At 35.5% G+C, this 20,253-nt stretch overlaps 1 protein-coding gene across 1 annotated transcript; it reads left to right on the forward strand.

Annotated features, from left to right (window-relative positions):
* The first annotated feature begins 13,982 nt into the window (after positions 1–13,982).
* LOC107895446 (tyrosine/DOPA decarboxylase 2) lies at positions 13,983–15,314 on the forward strand. Its single transcript, XM_016820724.2, has one exon. The coding sequence runs from the start codon at positions 13,983–13,985 to the stop codon at positions 15,312–15,314; it is 1,332 nt and encodes a 443-aa protein (XP_016676213.2).
* Positions 15,315–20,253: the final 4,939 nt, after the last annotated feature.

Below are 20,253 nucleotides of genomic sequence, written 5' to 3' on the forward strand. Positions count from 1 at the left end.
ATAGGCTTTCAGATTAATTTCCTTTGTATCTTTTTTGATAATTCATTCAAATCCAATTATTCTTAGAGGTTTATTTATCTTCCATTATTCTTTAAGTATGTTGCATTGAAATAATGATAGATGAACTAAATATGTTCACAAACGAAGTTTTGCGCATTACTCTGGAATTTCTAGATAATACAAGAAACTAAAATAGGACAATTGTTCGAGAAATTCACATAAGTAAGGGATGAAGGAACTCGAGGGATTTATTTATTCCAGTCTAAAAGGAAAATGGACAAAACCAACGATTTAATTCTAAGGAAAGATTATCTTACAGACATCCTCAGTGGATCGTAGCATTTGAGGAAGGGTACAGGCCTACAGGCTGAGCAAGAATAATACTTTGAGACAAATGAAGGAATGAGTGGTGACGTCTAGGATAGGGGTCATGTTCACAACATTTTGGATCATAACATGTTTAATTAGGAACATTCGACTCACTTCGATCATAGCATCCTAATCATCAGGCATAATCATTCTACAGGTTATCAAAGACGACGCGCCTTAATCCCCTAAGCAGTAGGGTAATAGACCGCAGCATAGCAGATCTGGCTGAAGTAAGATCCAAGATGGTTTGGCATCCTTGTGCTTACAAGGAACAAATCGAAGACATAGCTGATTTGGCTTTCACGTGCTTACGATGAAGCAAATCTAAGATGATTTGGCATCTCTGTATTGTCAGAGAACAAATCAAAGTTTGGCATCTCCATATTCGACGGAGAGCAGATACATAGCAGATCTGGCCTTCAGATGTTTATACTGAAGCAGATCCAAGATGATTTGGCATCCTTGTGTTTACAATGAACAAATCGAAATCATAGCTGATTTAGCTTTCACGTGCTTACGCTGAAGCAAGTCTAAGATGATTTGGCATCTCTGTATTGTCAAAGAACAAATCGAAGTTTGGCGTCTCCATATTCGACGGAGGGCAGACACATAGCAGATCTAACCTTCAGATGATTAAACTGAAGCAGATCCAAGATGGTTTGGTATCCTTGTGCTTACAAGGAGTAAATCGAAGACATAGCTAATTTGGTTTTCGCGTGCTTATGCTGAAGCAAATCTAAGATGATTTGGCATCTCTGTATTGTCAGAGAATAAATTAAAGAAGCAGATTTAGCGCCTCTGTGTTCGGCGGAGAGCAGATCGAAGATATCAACATGATAGTCATAAGTTTACAAGAAGCAGATTGAAAACCATGATTTGATAAGACCGATCAAATTTGGTCTTTCTAAATCTTTGCTCGATTCCCGTCACACAGCAATGAGCAAAGAGGGGCAGCTGTAGTAGCCTAAATTTGACCGGGCTGAAAATAAAATAAAAGAATTAAATAAATAAGTATTTATTTATTTAAAATGTCTATTTAAAAGTCCAATTACAAAACCCAAGTGTTTTTGGTTCAATACAGAAGCACTACCCGTGTACCTGGTTACACCCAAATACAATCTAAACCCAATACCTACCAGACCCTAATACCCTAACCCAATTACAAGGTGGCCCAGTTGGCCCAAATTTTTTTTAAGGCAGGGAACCCTAGGGTTTCTGCCTTTTCCCTCAGCGCCATAACAGGATCCAGAAGCTGCGCCACATCATCAGGGCCGTTCCAACTCCCGAAGCAAGAGCCATCAATGGCCCTGTCCCCTCACGTCACCCCAGCCGGCCTTAATCAATGAGCTATCCAGAAACACTGGGGTACTCCGAACATCACCACCATCGGTGCACCGTAATACTAGGCCTCACTCTGACCTCGGTACCTCCTTTGACGTCGAGATCTCCGCAAAAGAGACTGTCTTCTGGTCATTAGTGTACAAATGGGCATCTGCCGAGATTCGAATCCATGACAGCAAGCCCAGCCATCGAGATTTTCGCGAGTTACCTGCAAGAAAAGGAAACAAACAGCAGATACGCGAAAAAGCAGAGCAGGAAATGGCAAGAAAATCACAACATATCAGTCAAAGATACAGAAGACACGAAATGGAAAGAAATCGTAGATTTCTTTCCCAGAATATGTAAGGGACTAAGGCTATGAAGCCTTCCCTTTCACTTGTAAAAAGGAGAGAGAGGCTTGTACGCACACATAGATATACAGAGAGAAAACAAGAAGCATAGATAGACAAATATACACAGAAAACGTCATAAAATTTTTTGTATTCGATCAAAAGGCAGAGAAATAAAGCAGATCTTTTTGAAAGGGTAATAAATCGTCTCTTTTATTTTGTTTTCGGTTTTACTGGTTTACTTCTTTAGCATGCATAACATATTTAAGTTTTTTTTTAAAAAAAATACAAAGGAAAGAAATAAAGAAAAGGAGAACAGTACCTTCTGTTTCACCTCAGAAAGACGAACCTTTTAGGTCCCGACCGTCATACACGGCGGAGTCAGTGACGGCGCGTGAGGGGAAACACGGTGGTCTGATGAACGGAGGACCAACGGCTAAGGGCCGGGGCTCAGGAGAGCCAAGAAGGCTCAGAGAGAATTCTCAGATTTTTTTTAAAAAAGGGGGATCGAAATGAATTTTTTTGGCCTAATATCGGGCTTATATAGCCCTTTCAAAACTGTACCGTTCTGGGACAAGGGAAAATTTCCTGATGAGTTCGTAAAATTTTAATGGGCATTTCAATTAAGTCCCAATCCGTTTCTTTTATTATGAAATTAACCACTGATTTTTATTTACATTTAATTTTAGTCCCTTTATCCCTTTTAAAATTATTTATAACTTATTTATTTTAAATTGTATATATATTATTTTATTTTAATATATATATATATATATGTATTATATATTTTATATTATTATTTACTTATATTTTATTATATTATATTACTTCATATTTTTCTATTATCATATTAATAAATATTTTAACATATATCATTACTTATTATTTATTATATTATATTTTTATCACATAATATTTATATATTATTTTACATTTTAACAATATATTATTTCATATTATTATTATCTATTATATATATTTTCAGGTATATTATTATTCACATTATTATTTTCATATTAAATTGATATTAAATATTTTATTAATTATTTCCTTTATATTTTTTAAAAACCTATGTATATTTTTATCCAAAACTATAAAATTAGTATTTTATATATTATTATATTATTGCAAAATTCATTATTAATTACTATGTTTTCATGTTTTATTAAATATGTTTATTATTTTATATTTTACATAGTACAATATCATAGTATTTATATTTTATTATTTTATTATAATCTTAAAACTAAAGTTATTATGTATACTATATTAGCATTACATTGCCAAAAATTCGATTTTAATTCACACATTTTTTAAAAAAATTACTCACTTTATTCATATTTTAATATATATACACAACCTTTTTTTTATATATTATGTCAATATATTAAATGTTGGTCTCATAATTAAATGTTGAGTGTTTGGCATATTATTATGTGTCAAATTCTATATCATGCATCATTTTTTATTAATATGTTTAAATATATGTTGAATTACATGTTTATGTGTTTTTACCTATTCTTCTTAAATATATATATTGTTTTTTTTATATTTTACTTATTTAAAATTTGCCATGTTTTATTTCTTATATATATATGTTAGTTAATGTATGATATTTATGCTATTGTGCTTTTATTTACCTATTATTATAACATGTTATCTCGTATATGCTCCTTCATGCATCGATTTTAAAAACAAGATTCTAAAGTTTTCAAAAAATAAAGGCAATGCTTGGTGTTTGGAAGTTTTGAGAAAAGTAGTGCCCTAACTTACTGGGTTGCAACTTTCCTCGTTGAGTTCAAATAATCAAGCACCCTTTTATGTTTTTAAGGTTTTCAAAATGAAAGCAACTGTCTTGGAATTTCAAAGCGTTGTGTCCTAACTTACTGGATATGACGTTTCGTTGTTTTGAGATAGGGATTTCCAAAAGGACTAACTTAGTGTCAAATGTCTTAAAAATATTGTGTCCTAACTTATTGGATGTAATATTTTGATTCACTTGATACAAGTGAACCTTAATTTTCAAAGTCAAAAATAGTTAAAAAAGGATTACATCTTAAATTTTTTTTTTAAATTTCCGACATTAAAGACATTTTGATAATCAATTAGGTACCAATTTTTGGGTATTATGAGGGTGCTAATCCTTCCTCTACGTAACCGGCTTCCGAACCCGTTTTCTGATTTTGTAAACCGAAACTAATGATTTTTAAACAAAATTTTTTAAAAGGTGATCCAATCACACCTAAAAAGATTGGTGGCGACTCCTGTTTTCGTTTTTCAAAGTCGAACCCTATTTTATTTCAAGCTCGATTTAAAAAAAGGGTCTCGACACACATAATTGAGAACAAGATCTAAGTCTTTATTGCGTAAAATAAAAATCAAATGACATAATCCATCATAGGGTTCATCTCCCTAGGTATTTAGAAAATTAGTTCATTCTAGCAAATAAAAACATCCAAAATACAGTTTATGATGGCTTGATGGAAATCTTCAAAGAAATCTGCTTCAAAATTGGTTTCAATGGTGTTTTTCAAGTTGTTTTCTTGAATATTTTATGACGGCTTACTCCTATCTTCTTATTTTTGTCATATATAGCTCTTAGAATGCCTGAAAAACCCTAAAAATCATGTTTTTCTGCTTGAAGTGCAATTTTTGAAATCAACACAGCCTGGCACATGGCCGTGTGGAAGCCCATCTGGCTTACATGACCATGTGTCCAGGCCGTGTGGAATGGTCCATCCCATGTGTCTCCTGTAACTCACTCTAATTTTTCGATTTTCACTCGTTTTTTGCTCATTTTTCTCCCAAATGCTCTCCTAAGTATAAAAAAATGAATTCAAAGGATTAGGAGCATAAAATTAACCATTAAAATTAAATAATCACCCAGAAATGCATTAAGAATGTGATTAAAGCATGTTGCTTTTAGCACTTATCAAATATTCCCACATTTAAGCGTTTGCTTGTCCTCCAGCAAAATCCTCAACTCACAATCAAGTTAACTTCTCTAAATTTATTGTTTCCACTAATAATGTCTTAGGATAATTTATAGATAATCATGCATTGGAAATTCATACTAAAATCAAAGAATTTAAAGCTTTAAAAACATTAGGCATCTTCACTATCTCAAAATTACTTGAAATTCAAACTCAATAAGAAATAAATCCTCACTAAAGACTCACTCAAAGCACTCAAAGTGTTTAAGGTTCAAATAATGTGCACTCAATAGTCAAATAAGAAATGTTATTACCATAGCTTGCTTGAAAATCAAATCTCCACTATTATAAATGAGATGACACGCCAATCAAGAGGTCTTTATAAAGTTGTAATGGGGTTTAGGTTACAAGTATGAAAAATGTCAGAAAAGTTGGTTATAATCGAGAGTCGAGTTGATAAGTTATCAAACTAGAAAAAAAAACTAGTTATTGAATTAAAATAATTCACATCAATAAGAAATAAATAATAGAAATGAGCTTTTCAACACAGTATGAAGCTAACAATTCAAGCTCAATCAATTTTTTTTTATTTTTTTCATCTTCTATTTTTTATTTAGAACAAAGTAGAATTCAGTAGCGCAAATGATGAAACATAGTCAGGCAACTAACCAAATAAAATCTCGACAAAAAGAGAGTCAATTAAAAGGACAATTTTAAAACATATATATGGGTTAAGGGTCAACAATAACGGGTTAGAAGAAAAAAATGTGTTAGGATCAATAGAGTTTACTAAGGGATAATACAACAGGTAAACTGATTATAGGTTAGGTGGGTTAAATCCTAAGTGCCTCTATCATCTCAGTATATCAAATCAATAATATGGTCTTGACATGTATAACCAAAACAAGTTCTAGAAAAACAAATCAAGTCGACATACTTACGACCAAAAATAAAATGAGCACGAAGTAGATAAATGCTCTATAGGCTCAAAAGCTCACAAAAAATTATGAATTTGATGTCAAGCTTGCAAATTTAAAATTTCAAGATAATACTTCAATTCAGGGAGACAACTTAAAATAATATTTTTGAAAAATAGCTTATCATCCTTGAATCTCTCGTGTCTTAAAGTATAAATCACACAATTCACAAAAAAAAATCCACAAATAGATCCCAAAATAGAATTAATACAAACTCTAAATTAAAAAATATTAACTTCAATGATAGGTGTGAAAAAATTACCCAAGCACAAACAACAATTCAGAGATTGTATTGTATAAAAAATATAAACAACCTCCCTACACTTAAGATGTACATTGTCCTTAATGTACAAACATATATGAACAGAATAAGTACAATATCAAAAGGGAGGGAGAGAACTGAAACTACCTTGAATATGGATGAATTTGCCAGAATAGTGAAAACCAAAATTGTAGGAGATTCTAATGAAGTACATGTTTCCGAGAAAAATAATAAGAAAATAGATAAAAATAAATAAGATACAAAGATAACAAACTAGAAACAACAACCACAAAATAGTAAAAATAATAGTGCATATAAGTCTCAAAATTAAAATAAAAACTATAATACCTCAAACCCAACCTAGACGTTATGACCAGATCTTGAGGAATTACATTAACTTGTTTAAAAACTTTTGACTTAATCAACTTAATTATTTATTTCGAAAGCATAAAATTTAGCAAAAACCTCACAAATGTTTAGGAAAAACTTAAGTCCAGAAACCCTTATTTCAAACCCAGAATTTCAAGGTATCAATTTTGGGAAAATAATTTCCAATTAACGCTAACTTTTGTTAAAAACTATTTATTTATTTACAGAAAAACACTTAGGTGATTACTTTGTTATGTAGCGGAAAAATTCCAAAGTTTCAATTTTGAAATTTGAATCTTAGTTTGTTAACCCGTGTGACTTTTTTTAGTTTTTATGTTTAAAAATATCAAATACTGACGAATAAAACAAAAACCAAATTAAAGCCCAAAAATGGATTACAGTCCCAAAAGTCCAGATAAATTACTAATGTAAATCACCATATTTAATTAGCCAAGAAAATAATCGGAGCTCTCGCATGCTGTTCGGTCCTAAGTCCGGAGATCATTTCAAACGTATTAAACAAACGAGTGAGCTAGAAGCCCGGTGTATGGCTCGACCCATAAAAATAATTTTCTTATAACATTCACAAATGTAAATACTAACACAAAATTTTACTTATAATGTTCACATTTACGAATATCAGTTCATAATAACACATTACCAGAAACATATATCAAACCATAATGTCAATGTTTAGAAACATATATCATATCAGAATGTCATATCAGATCAGAAAAAATCTTAGCCCCTTCTGCTATACACCATTTCCTTCCAACCACTCACACAAAATAGGACTACAAGAGTCCATCCATCCAATCACATCGGGTTATGGTGGTATCCCACTCATAATGGTCCAGCTAAGCTGCAAGACATATATTTTGGTTTAACCACCAGAGTTGCAGTAATACTGCTAGAATACACTTCCTCCTCATGTTAAAACCCACCCCAATCCACATGTATAAACACAATAACATACATATATATCACATGAATGGTACGGAATGCATATCTAACCATATCTTACATATCATAACATATCATAGAATTTATATTAACAATTATTCCACATAGAGGTGTCATACATGTTTTTACACGTTCAGAGTTACTAGCACATAGATCGCACATAAGTTTTTCATCTACCTGATAAATCTTGAAAAGAGTTATATTTCATGCCTTTAGACCTAGTTAATTACTTGTACTTAGGTACATGTAGTAGCATTTTAGAAGATTTTACTATTATTTTTATCATTGCATGAGGAGCTTGGATTGTGTTTAAATATTAGGTACTTTTAATTGCTTATGGTAGGGATGTGTTTGGTGGTTTGGTAGGTGCTGGTTGAGGAACAAGAAATAAGGGAGTAAAAGGTTGGCAGCAAAAAGGTTGGACATTTTGTCAATACAAATGCTGTGGCAATTACAGGAAGACCAAGTCAACACTCAACGCATACCAGTTTTAGCCCAACTATACTTGTACCAGAAAAATCTGTCTAAAAAATGGAGAAGATAATCTCAGTTTATTAGTTTTTATCCTAGAAAAAAAGAATTTAAGAAGAAGATAATCTTGGGTTGTTGAAAAAAGAATTTAAAAGGAGGAAAAGATAAACATAGGTTGTTGGATTTACCCTATGGAAAAAGCTATAAAAAGCCAAATGAGGAAATCCTAAATGGCGAACAAAAAAAAGGAAGAGATCTTTAGGAAAATAGAGGGTAGCTGCTGAGAAGAGACGAAAAGAGGAAGACAAAAGCAGTCCCTCTCAACCATCCCAGGACACTGTGCTACTGGATGTGAACTGGACAGGCGAAAGTTGTCTTCCCAAAGTCTTCCGTATTTCTTACTTTGTTATTTTGGTTTTGAATTTTATGTGCCAACCCATGAGCTAAATCTCATCGAGTTGGGATTACATGATGAACCTTTTATTTTCTTTAATGGTTGAAGCATAGATCCAAATCAATTTATTGTTTCATTCAATTGTTTTTATTTCTAAATTGTATGTGTACAATCTCTAGTCATAGATGACTGTTCAGCATGGCTATCACTGAAATCTAATTTTGAAAAGGTTGGTTAGTTGGATCGATATTGAATTATATGTGTAAGTAATCAATCGATACTTGCAATAGATTCTAGACATAGTGCAACGTTCATATAGAAGGAAAACAATACAAGGTACCGTATTAAGGCCTATAGACACGAGCAAGGTAACTTGAGGTTTTTGCTCTGGAAAGAAGTAGACCACTTTAGACCTCTTCTGAGCAGTAGATTAATTACGATTTTACAGAGGCATTTCTGACAGTAAGGGTAGATTTTTAGTAATTCCAACCTTCCATATCAACATCGTATATCCCTTATCCCTTGCTGTAGTATCTTTGTCATCGCATCCTTAGTTGTTTAATTTGTTTAGTTACATATTATTCATATAATTATTTTCGTAATTGCCATTGTATTTTTACTCTTATTTTGCCATAACATTTATAGATATTCATTAATTCCATGTATTGCTTACATTATTACTCCACTAATTGCCACTGCATATTTATCATTGACTTTGCCATAATATTAATCACATTTTATTATAATAACTTGATCACTTTTGTGCCCCAATTCGATCATTGAGGGAACGATACTCACTCATCACTTTATTACTTGGTTCGATGTGTATACTTGCACAAATCGCAGGTCATTTCACAGGCGACAAGTTTTTGGTATCGTCGTTGGGGATCAACAATTTGGTGAAATTCAATTTGGTTATTTTACTTAATTCTATTAGTTTTATTTAATTTCTACAGGTTTGCCAGCAGTGTATGAGAAGAGGCATTCCTGCTAACAAAGAGTATCCTTCTAACTTAGAGATTGAAAGAACTTTGCGATGAAGGCAAAAAGAATTGAGAAAAATGGATAGAAATGGGAATGATCCCAGTCTCAATAATAATCCAAATGGTCAAGATGTTAATCCTCCTATTCGTTAGTTGATAGATGATCGAGACAGACCAATTCGAGAGCATATTGTTCCTGTAACACCCCAAACTCGGCCTGGAAGTTTGGCTCGAATCTGGCGTATCACATTGAAGTGTTTTTTGAAAACCATGTTTCCATTAAAAACCCTTCCAAATAATTAAAAACTTATACCTTTTTTAAACCTTGTTAAAAAACCTCAGCTGAATAACATTCTTAACAACTTTGTAAAAACCTTGGCAGTTGCGGAAGCTTAATTTAAAAACAATTGCGGATACGTGATGTTTTGAACAACAGTAGTTGCTTTGGAAAATCGTGTTCTAATACTAGCAATTATAAGAACAGTAAATAAAATTTCAAATTTGAAATCCAGAAAATTACAACGGCTTTACTACAACCCACATAAAAATATTTAAAAGTAATAATCAAAACTGTAACATAAACAGTGTGTGTGGCTTCCTCCGAGCCCCTCGCAGCTTTGATCCGTCTAAGGCTGGAAATTACCTAAAAGGTTAATAAACGGGGTGAGTTTATGAAAACTCAGTGTGAAATCCCCTACTATACAAAAGGAACAGTCAGTCATATAAAAGAATTAAAAAGTCTGGCCCCGGCGCTACTTACAGTTTCAGTATCAATTGGGCCTTAGCCCATTTTAACAGACAATACCAGATGGGTTTTAGCCCATTACAAAATAAGAAACATTATCAGAACTAGAATCAAAATGAGAATCAGAATCAGAATCAGGTGACAGAATCATAATCAAAATCAGAATCAGAATTAGGTGACAGAATCAGAATCAGTATCAGGTAATAGGATCAAAATCAGAATGTGAATGCAATCCTAACCCAATCTAGCCGCATACACCCCCGTACCAACCTTACACCATGTGGAGAGACAACTCGACCCACCCATCCACTACACACCACAAAATTTGCAGCATGGTACCAGAACAAATATTGTAACAGAGTCACCAGATACAGATATTGTGGCAGAGCCACCAAAACAGATATTTGTGGCATAGCCACCAGAAACAGAATATTGTGACAGACCCACCAGAAACAGATAATATGGCAAAGCCACTTAACAGAATACGTGGCACAAAGCCATCGATAACTGCATTAAATTCAGCACATAGCCATCAGTGACGGTAATATAACTGGCACACAGCCTTCGGTAAATATGATCGACATTGAGTCGTCAACAAATATGTTAGGCACATAGCCACAGGTAAATCCGTTTGGCACGAAGCCATAGTCGTGATGGCACAAAGCCATATTTAGGTTGGCACAGAGCCATCGATAACGGGTCTATAATTGGCATGAAGCCCAGAATAACGATACAAAGCCCACAATAACGGCACACAGCCTTCGGTAACATGACCGACACTCAGCCATCGATCGGTCCACAGTCGTCTCGGGCGACCCATGTGACCTTAACAGATCAGATCTTCCTCCGTACGAAATCCCAACCCATACAACATGTCATGTATGCAGAATGTCATGCCCATATTTGAATCATACAATCACAGTCAAGTCATTCATATCACCAACATATATTCACAATCAAATCTGTCAACCATACAATCCAAGTGAGTCACTTGCCCACAAGGGCAAAATAGTCATTTAACACCCTAAGGGTAAAACGGTAATTTTACCCCAACAGGGTATCTCGGTAATTTTACCCTATAGGGGTATTTTAGTATTTCTACCCTACAAGGGTATTTCGATAATTCTACCCTACAGGGGTATTTCAATAATTCTACCCTATAGGGGTATTTCGATAATTCTACCTTATAGGGGTATTTCAGTAATTTTACCCTACAGGGGTATTTCGGTAATTCTACCTTATAGGGGTATTGCAGTTATTCTACCTTACAGGGGTATTTCGGAAATTCTACCTTATGGGAGTATTTAAGTAATTCTACGCTACAAGGGTATTTCGGTAATTTTATCTTATAGGAGTATTTCAGTAATTCCACCCTACAGGGGTATTTCGGTAATTCTACCTTACAGGGGTATTTCAGTAATTTTACAAATTAGGGGTATTTTGATAATTTTACAAACCAGGGGTATTTTGGTAATTTTGCTAATCGAGGTTACTTTGGTAATTTTGCTAATCGAGGGTATTTTGGTAATTTTACTAATCGAGGCTATTTTAGTAATTTGGTAAGCTAAAGTATTATAAACAGGGATAATAATACGAATGGGCCTAAAGCCCATTCTTGGCCCAAATGGGCCCACACGCTCGTGTGGCCCTTTTAGCCCAAATCTAGCTACAGATATAAGATTCACCTAGCCTAGTCCAATATTTACTACACAATCAAACAACTTATCCAATTGGTCCCGTAGGCCCATTGGGCCCACATGGCCCCTTTCCTCATAGGGCCACAGACATCTGAATGCACCAATTCCAGCTTAGCTGAAGCTCTCCAGGATGTTTTTGTAGGGAATGGAAGCCTGGCTTGCTTTCTAATTTGACAAACCTCACAGACATCTTCACCTTGTACTGACTTGGTGAAGTTTTCAACCAGTTCCTTGCTAGCCATTTGAGCCAACGATCTAAAATTGGCATGACCAAGTCTTTGATGCCAAAGCTTGGTGTTTTCTGTTGAAGCAACATGGGCTGAGTCACCTGACCAGTTGACTTCAAAACATTTGTCACTTATAGTGACTGTCATGAGGCTTATTCCATTTGGATCTGAGATTTTGCACTCCTGGCCCTTGAACTCAACAAAATAACCCTTATCCAGTAGCTGAGCAATGCTGAGTAAGTTTCTATCAATCTCAGGTACCAGAAGCACATTTGTGATGACTTTGTCTCCAGTGGAGGTACATATGTGGACATCTCCCTTTCCTTCAGCCTTGATGAACTGACCATTGCCTATTTTCACTTTGGTTTTGCAGTTTCTGTCCAGGGTTCTAAAAATAGTTGCATATGGTGACATATGGTTAGTGCAGCCACTGTCAAGAAGCCAACCTTTGGTGACCTTGTTTTTTGTAGCTAAGCATGAAACTACAAAGACATGTTCTTCACTGTCATTGCCTTGTTCAGCTACTCTAGCCTCTTCACTCTTGAGTTGTGGTTGATTTTGACCAGGTTTCCCTTTCTCTTTGCAGACCTTCTCAACATGGCCTTTCTTCTTGCAATTTTGACATGTAGCATCTGGTCTGAACCAGCATCTGGCCTCTAGGTGACCGGGCCTTTTGCAGTACCTGCAAGGTTTATCCCACTTTTTCGAGGCATCAGTTTTGGATTTATCCCTCCAATTTTTCTTGCCTTTGTAGGCAGCATTACTTGAACTAGGCTTGACTTTGGCCTGAAATGCACCCTCCTGGTGCTCCTCGATCCTACTGGCTCTTCTTTGCTCCTGAGCATAAAGAGCATTGATAAGCTCAGTCAGGGAGATCCTTGTCAAGTCTCTCGAGTCCTCTAAGGAGGATATCTTTGCTTCATATCTCTCTAGTAGGGTAGAGAGAACCTTCTCAACAATCCTTACTTCATCAAATTGCTCACCAAGGAGCCTTATGCTGTTTACAACAGCCATTATCCTGTCAGAATATTGCTTGACAGTTTCCTCCTCTTTCATTTTCAGATTCTCGAAATCCCTTCTCAAGTTGAGAAGCTGCTGCTGCCTTGTTCTCTCAGTGCCTTGGAACTCCTCCTTAAGCTTGTCCCAAGCCTGTTTTGGGGTGTCACAAGTCATAATCCTAGTAAAGATCACATCAAAAACACAATTTTGAATACAGGACATAGCCTTGTGCCTCTTAGTCCTCTCATCTGCATGATGACGAATCTGAGCCACAGTGGGGTTGGCCCTCAGTGGAGCTGGCTCGATGTCTGTGTTAACAACTTCCCACAAGTCAAATGCTTGAAGGTATGTCTTCATCTTGACCACCCAGATATGAAAACCTTCACCAGTGAAGACTGGTGGTGCTGCTGGAGAGAAGCTAGCAGAAGCCATTCAAGTTTTTGAATCAAGCAGAACAGGTCCTCAAAGACAAGAGCTCTAGATACCAACTGTTGGTGTTAACGAGCAAGGGAGCAGCCAGTCGAGCTTGACTTGAGCAGCAAGTCACGATGCTTGCTAAACAAACAAGAGAGAATCGAGCAAAAGAAAAGAAGACAGAAGAAGAAGTAATGGAATCAGTTGAGAGTATTGATGAAAAATGAAGTGTATTTTTTTCATAACTATTGGCCTGCTGCCATTACATATATCAAAAAAAAACTTACAAGTCAAATTTCTACCTAAACATATACTTACTTCCACTAAGCTTTCCAAATAACAAAAACTTAACTTGTACATTAACACAAAGCTGGTTAACAGCTCCATCAACATCAAATTACATCAATCAAAAAGCTTATAGCAAACCAGACTTCAAAATGAACAAAATATTAGTTCAAATCTAACAGCAACACAAAACCAAGGTTGCTGCATGCTTGTCACAACCTTGTATGGCCAGCTTCCAGCTGCACTTGCTTCATACCAACTGCATGGAGATCAGCTTCAACAACTTTGCCTACTTCCCTTCAAGTGGCAGCATTGCTGGCTTTCTTGGAGAGGTGCTTAGCACCGGCTTCAATGTGGTGGAGTTTAATTGGATATCATCACCAGCCGTGACTGAGCTTGAATTCGTAACCATGGATTGGCTTGGCCAGATGCTTGGGCTTCCTCAAAGTTTCCTTTTCTCTGGAACTGGCGGTGGTGTTATACCAGGGACTATATGTGAGGCCATTTTATGCACACTAGTAGCTGCCAGAGATCAAATGTTAGCCAAAGTGGGGAGAGAGAACATAGGGAAGTTAGTTTTTTATGGGTCAGACCAAACCCACTGTGCACTTTTAAAGGCAGCTAAAGTCGCTGGTTTAAAGTGTAAGAACTTTAGGGCGATTAAGACAATGAGATCCACAGCATTTCAACTATCCGCAGAATCATTGAGAACAACAATAAGATTGGACGTTGAAGCTGGACTTATCCCAGCTTTTCTTTGTGCCACCATCGGGACAACATCAACGACTGCCGTTGATTCAATACGGTCGTTAAGTGAAGTAACCAAAGAGTATGGAATGTGGATCCACGTTGATGCAGCTTATGCAGGAAGTGCCTATATATGCCCTGAGTATCGTCATTTCATTGATGGGGTAGAGAATGTAAACTCATTTAGTTTCAATGCCCATAAATGGTTCTTCACTACTTTGGATTGTTGTTGTCTTTGGGTTAAAGATCCTGGTTCACTAACAAAGTCACTCTCTTCAAGTGCTGAGTACCTCAAAAATAATGCAAGTGATTCCAAACAAGTTGTGGATTACAAAGACTGGCAAATAACCCTTAGCAGAAGGTTTCGCTCCATGAAGTTATGGCTTGTTTTGAGAAGCTATGGTGTGGAGAATCTTAGGAACTTCCTAAGGAGCCATGTAAAAATGGCAAAACGTTTCCAACAACTGGTCGAAAGTGACAATAGGTTTGAAGTGGTGGTGCCAAGGAACTTTGCAATGGTATGTTTCAGGGTTTTGCGAACAACACTTAAAAAGGAGCCGAATGGGTACAACATTGAAAGTGGAAATATTGAAGCAAAACTTATCGACCAGGAATATGCAAATGACTTCAACCGGAATTTGTTAGAGACGGTGAATGCGTCAGGAAAAGTTTTTATGACTCACACTATAGTTGAGGGTATTTATGTGATACGGTTTGCTGTTGGTGCCACTCTGACGGAGGATAAACATGTTATCAAGGCTTGGAAAGTGGTGCAAGAGACGGTTGATGGCATGTTGGCTACTATATAATTAAAGCAATATAATATCTATATTCAGTCCATCAGAAATAAAGTTAGATAAGTGTGTGCCTATATATCTAAGGTATTTGATTACATATTTGTATCTTTTTATGTTATGCCATCATTTAGAGTTAGCAAATGCATGTAGTGTAAGCCCCCTATATATGAATGGAGTTTGATTCCAAAGATGTGTCTATAATTATTAAATCCAAGTGGATATTATTGGACTGAAATGTTTTGCACACTGTAAAAAGAAAATTTATCATTTTGATGAGTTTGTTAAACCTTTTAGGTCACTTGATACAAGCTATAAACATATATTTTAAATAACAAATCGTCATTATTTGTTTCTAAAAATTCATGTATTTTAGATTTTAACACCAACTTTAAATTTGAGTTAACACTCCATTTCTCAAATTTATCTTTCCAAACATAGTGTAACGATTATGCTGAACAATTAAAAACTAAAGTTTTAATGACTGTCTGTATCTGCCAATCAACTAAACTATCAAAACAAGAGTCTCGATTCAAACTAATCCAGTCACAGGCAAGCTACTTGTCCAAATGACTGAAAAAACCATATCAGTCACCCTCTTGAGCATCTCGTGCCAGGTTTGGTCACGCTGATTGAAGATTCTTCATTCTTTTGCCTTGAAAGGACATAATTGTTGCTTTTTTATGACTCATAAGCTACGATTATTTTAGCCTGGACAAGAAACTGAGACGATGAAAGGAAAAGTTAGTGTTTTCCTGAAATATGGGATAGAAAAGGGAAGGTGTTAATATGAAAAAGTGGAAGTCTTAGTTTAATCTCAACCTCATATTTATTTTTATCCGATGGTCAAAAAAATATAAAACTTATTATTTTTAAATCAATTTAATATATTCCATTTTGTAAATTTATTATGAGCAGTGGCTGAAAAAATGGCAACTCAATTCCATCATAATTTTTAGTGAAAATGATTCTCTTGAATGTATGAAAACTTAAAATGAAATTAATTTTCTCTACAACAATAGGTTTTGTGAAAGCTAGAAAGTAACCTATTACTTGTTAAATGAAAGGCCTTTTCCCCTTTAAAAAATTTAATTATGGAAATGGGTCGTTTATTAGGTTATTTACCGGATTAGGCCGTTTTTCACGAAAACGCGTCCACATAAGCGCGTTTTCAGAGTACGTGTCAGCAAAACGCTCCCCCAGAGAAGCGTTTTCCTCTTTTTTTAGGGTTAAGGTTTTTTATTATTTAATTGATTTAGGATTAGGATTTTTTAGGATTTAAGGTTAGGGTTTTTTAAGTTAAGGTTTTTTAGGGTTTTAAGATTTAGGGGTTTTAGGAAAAATTTAATAGAATTGGGGTATAAATTAAGTATTAATTTTAAATACTAAATATTAAATTAGAGTTTAGGGTATTAGGGTTAATCGATTAAATTAGGGATTAATTTAGGGTTTAGGGTTGATTGATTAAATTTAGGGTTAATTGATACATAATGGTTTAAACATACTATTTTAATATTTTATTTCTTATAATATTTTAGTAAAAAACCCTTAAATAACTCTTAACGTGTAAACAACAACTTGGTAATTCCATTACTTCAGCGGTTAGGTTTTTTCCCCTTATAATGGCTTAGATCATTTTATTTTTGATCCACTGGCTAAGTTTCTTTTACTTTGTAACAAGCTCATTTTTTATTTTTTTTAATTATTAATTTCCAATATACATACACAAAAAAAATTCTCAAAGATAACATGATTGCAACATATATACATACTGGCGCTATGCTAAGTTTAGGGTTTCGAGAAAAAAATAATTGAATTAGGATTTAGGGTTTTAGGGTTAATCAATTAAATTAACTATTAATTTTAAATACTAAATACTAAATTAGAGTTTAGGGTATTAGGGTTATTTCATTAAATTAGGATTTTGTTTTTTTAAATAAATTTGTGTTTAGGGTATTAGAAAAACATATCAGCAATATAATTTTTTTTGTCTTAGGGTTTAGGGTTTAGGGTTTCTGCAAGAATAATTCTGAGTAGACATTTCTGAACAAATAGTGCCGAAAAAAGCTTCAAGTAGAATGCACTGTCAGCAAAATTTCTAGAAAAAGCTCCCACATGAACGCTCTTTTGCTACAGTAGTTCGTAGAAAAATAATTCTGAGTAGACATTTCTAAACAAATAATGTCGAAAACGCTTCAAGCAGATCCACTGTCAGCAAATTTTTGAAAAAAAGCTCCCACGTGGACGCTCTTTTGCTACGGTAGTTCGTAGAAAAATAATTTTGAGTAGACGTTTTTGAACAAATAGTGTCGAAAATGCTTCAAGCAGGATGCACTGTCAGCAAAATTTCAAAAAAAAACTCCCACGTGGACTCTCTTTTGCTACAGCAATTCGTAAAAAAACAATTCTGAGTAGACGTTTCTGAACAAATAGTGTCGAAACGCTTCAAGTAGGATGCACTGTCAGGAAAATTTCAAAAAAAAGCTCCCACGTGGACGTTCTTTTGCTACAGTAGTTCGTAAAAAAATGAGGCTATAAATTAGCCAAATTTTATTCTCAGATTGCATAACTTACAAAAAAAAATTAGAAAGGCTAAGAAGAAAAGAAATTGAAGACGAGTGAACGTATTAGTGCTGTTGTTTACTATAATAGTGAGGTCTGTAACATCGAGAATGGTGTTGTTTTTTATCAGAGAACACAACGAGATTGATTTTTAACCAGAACATAGATTTGATAGGACTTCATAAAAGAATTAGGCGTAAAATCTTCGGAATGATGCCAATGAAAGTTTTGTCTATTAAGTATCGATTTTGTGCTTCAGTTGATCTTGTGACATATGACTCACTTGACATCAAAGGCGCTTGTAGCTTGGAGGCAATAGCGTAGACTCATCTCGCTAGTGGACCACCCTATCTTGAGTTATATGTAAAATTTTCATCGCCAAATGATGCATTTACAGCTTCAACATTTACTGTTGGTCGAGAGGAATACACGACCTCTACCTGACACTCCGTTAATGGGTGGCAAAACATGAAAGTGCCCGTTTTTTGTAGCAGTATGGAATAGCCAACCCCTGCACGACACTCTGTTAGTGGATGGGACATGCAGCTCAGTGGGTCGATGTTTGATTCTGGAAATACGTACTGAGGAATGACATCAACTTCTAGTGGTTGGCAATCCATATCTAATTGGAGACATTGTGAAACGTCCATAAGGAGGGATGATGTACTCCCTACGACGTCCACCGGCGAAGGGACCTTCTACGTTGCACATGATGATGGGTCAGATAATAAGTCCAATGCAGATCCACCTCGAGAGGCCGGCCCCGATAGTGCAGAAGTTGTATTATTTTCTGAACCAGAGCCTGTTCCAACCATACCTGAAGATGTTGAAGGAGGTTCAGATGATGATGAAGAAGAGCCACGATTCAGGGCGTACTCGCCTCCAGCGCACATGCATAATGTCGATCTATCTCAAGATGATGCGTTAGAGTTTCCAAATCTACCATACAGACGGCGTGACCGTACAAGTTCCTCATTGGATTTAGGTGAATTGGAAGTTGGTAAGGAGTTTTCCAATAAAGATAGTTTTCTTGGTGCATTAAACAACTTAGCATCATGAACGGGGTTAACTACAACATGGTTAAATCCAAATCCAATAAGTTTGAGGCCAAGTGTGCAGTGCAAGACGGTACATGTTCAAGGAAAATCATGGCCTCGTTGAGGAAAAAGATAGGCTTGTGGGAGATAAAAAAAGTACAAAGGTCCATATTCATATGTTTCCGGTACAGTATCACTAACTGTTTAGAGTTTTTTAATAGTACTGTTATTACGTACTGTTGCATTTTTTAACGTACTTCGTTGATAGGTGTTTCGAAAGATTATCCCCAGATGAATTTAGATATGTTAGCTAACTTAATACTACCAACGGTGAAGTCCGATCCTAGAACTTTAGTGTCGGTTGTTTGAGAGATATATTTTCATTTAGCGGCACTATTTTCGAAGCGAGCAGTGAGTTATAAAGGCCAAATGCAAGGAGGCAGTGTATGGTGTGCAAAGGTATTGTAAGAAATTAACAAGGCGAAGGCGCGGGCGAGCACTACGCACACAGTCTGTCACGATTGAGACAACCTATGGTTTCGTGTGACGGAGTTTGACAAGCCGCACGAAGGTATTATTGGCGGGCAATATCGTGTACACTTGAGAAATAAGACTTGCAACTGTGAGAGGTTTGACGCACTACGTTATCCATGCACTCATGTAATTGCAGCTTGTCAGAATCTCCGTCTAGATCCCATGAGCTACGTCGATGTAGTGTACAAACTAGAAACCATGTACAACGTCTAAAGACACGTATTCCCACCTGTCCCAGATGAACGTAAGTGGCCGCCTGTATTGCTTGCTCTGTTTAAGCTGTTACCAGATAGAGAATTGCGTCGCAAACCAAAGGGTCAACCTTGCTCAACTAGAATACGTACCAATATGGATATTCAACAAACAACCAATCATCAGGAGTTGTGCGGATGGTGTAGGAACCCAGGCCATACAAGTAGATCATGTCCAAATCGAAATAGTTGATAGTTGTCGTAAAAAACTATGTTGTATTATTTATATTTTATTAAATGAAACTATGTTGTATTACAATTGTATTATTCAAAAAAAATTTTATTTTTATTAAATGAAACTATATAAAAAAGTTTGTACAAATATATTTAAAAAAATCAATGTCCGTGGCAGTCGGAATCAGTGCCACATAAGGGTCGTCGATGGGTCTGTACTAGATTCCTCTTTCGATCAGCTTCCGGTGGGGGTTATGGTTCTTCCAACAGGGGATCTGGTTGTGGGTGTTGGGAAGGTGACCCACCTTGATTGAATAATGACTACGGCGGTGTTTGCATCACCCATGACGGAGGTGTTTGAATCCCACAAGGTGATGGGGATTGGTAGAAAGAAGA

Source organism: Gossypium hirsutum, chromosome A10 (assembly GCF_007990345.1).
Source record: "Gossypium hirsutum isolate 1008001.06 chromosome A10, Gossypium_hirsutum_v2.1, whole genome shotgun sequence".
NCBI lineage: Eukaryota > Viridiplantae > Streptophyta > Magnoliopsida > Malvales > Malvaceae > Gossypium > Gossypium hirsutum.

What these genes read in the sequence shown, in the direction of transcription:
- LOC107895446 (XM_016820724.2), top strand. Translation starts at nt 13,983, where the DNA reads ATGGCCAGCTTCCAGCTGCACTTGCTTCATACCAACTGCATGGAGATC.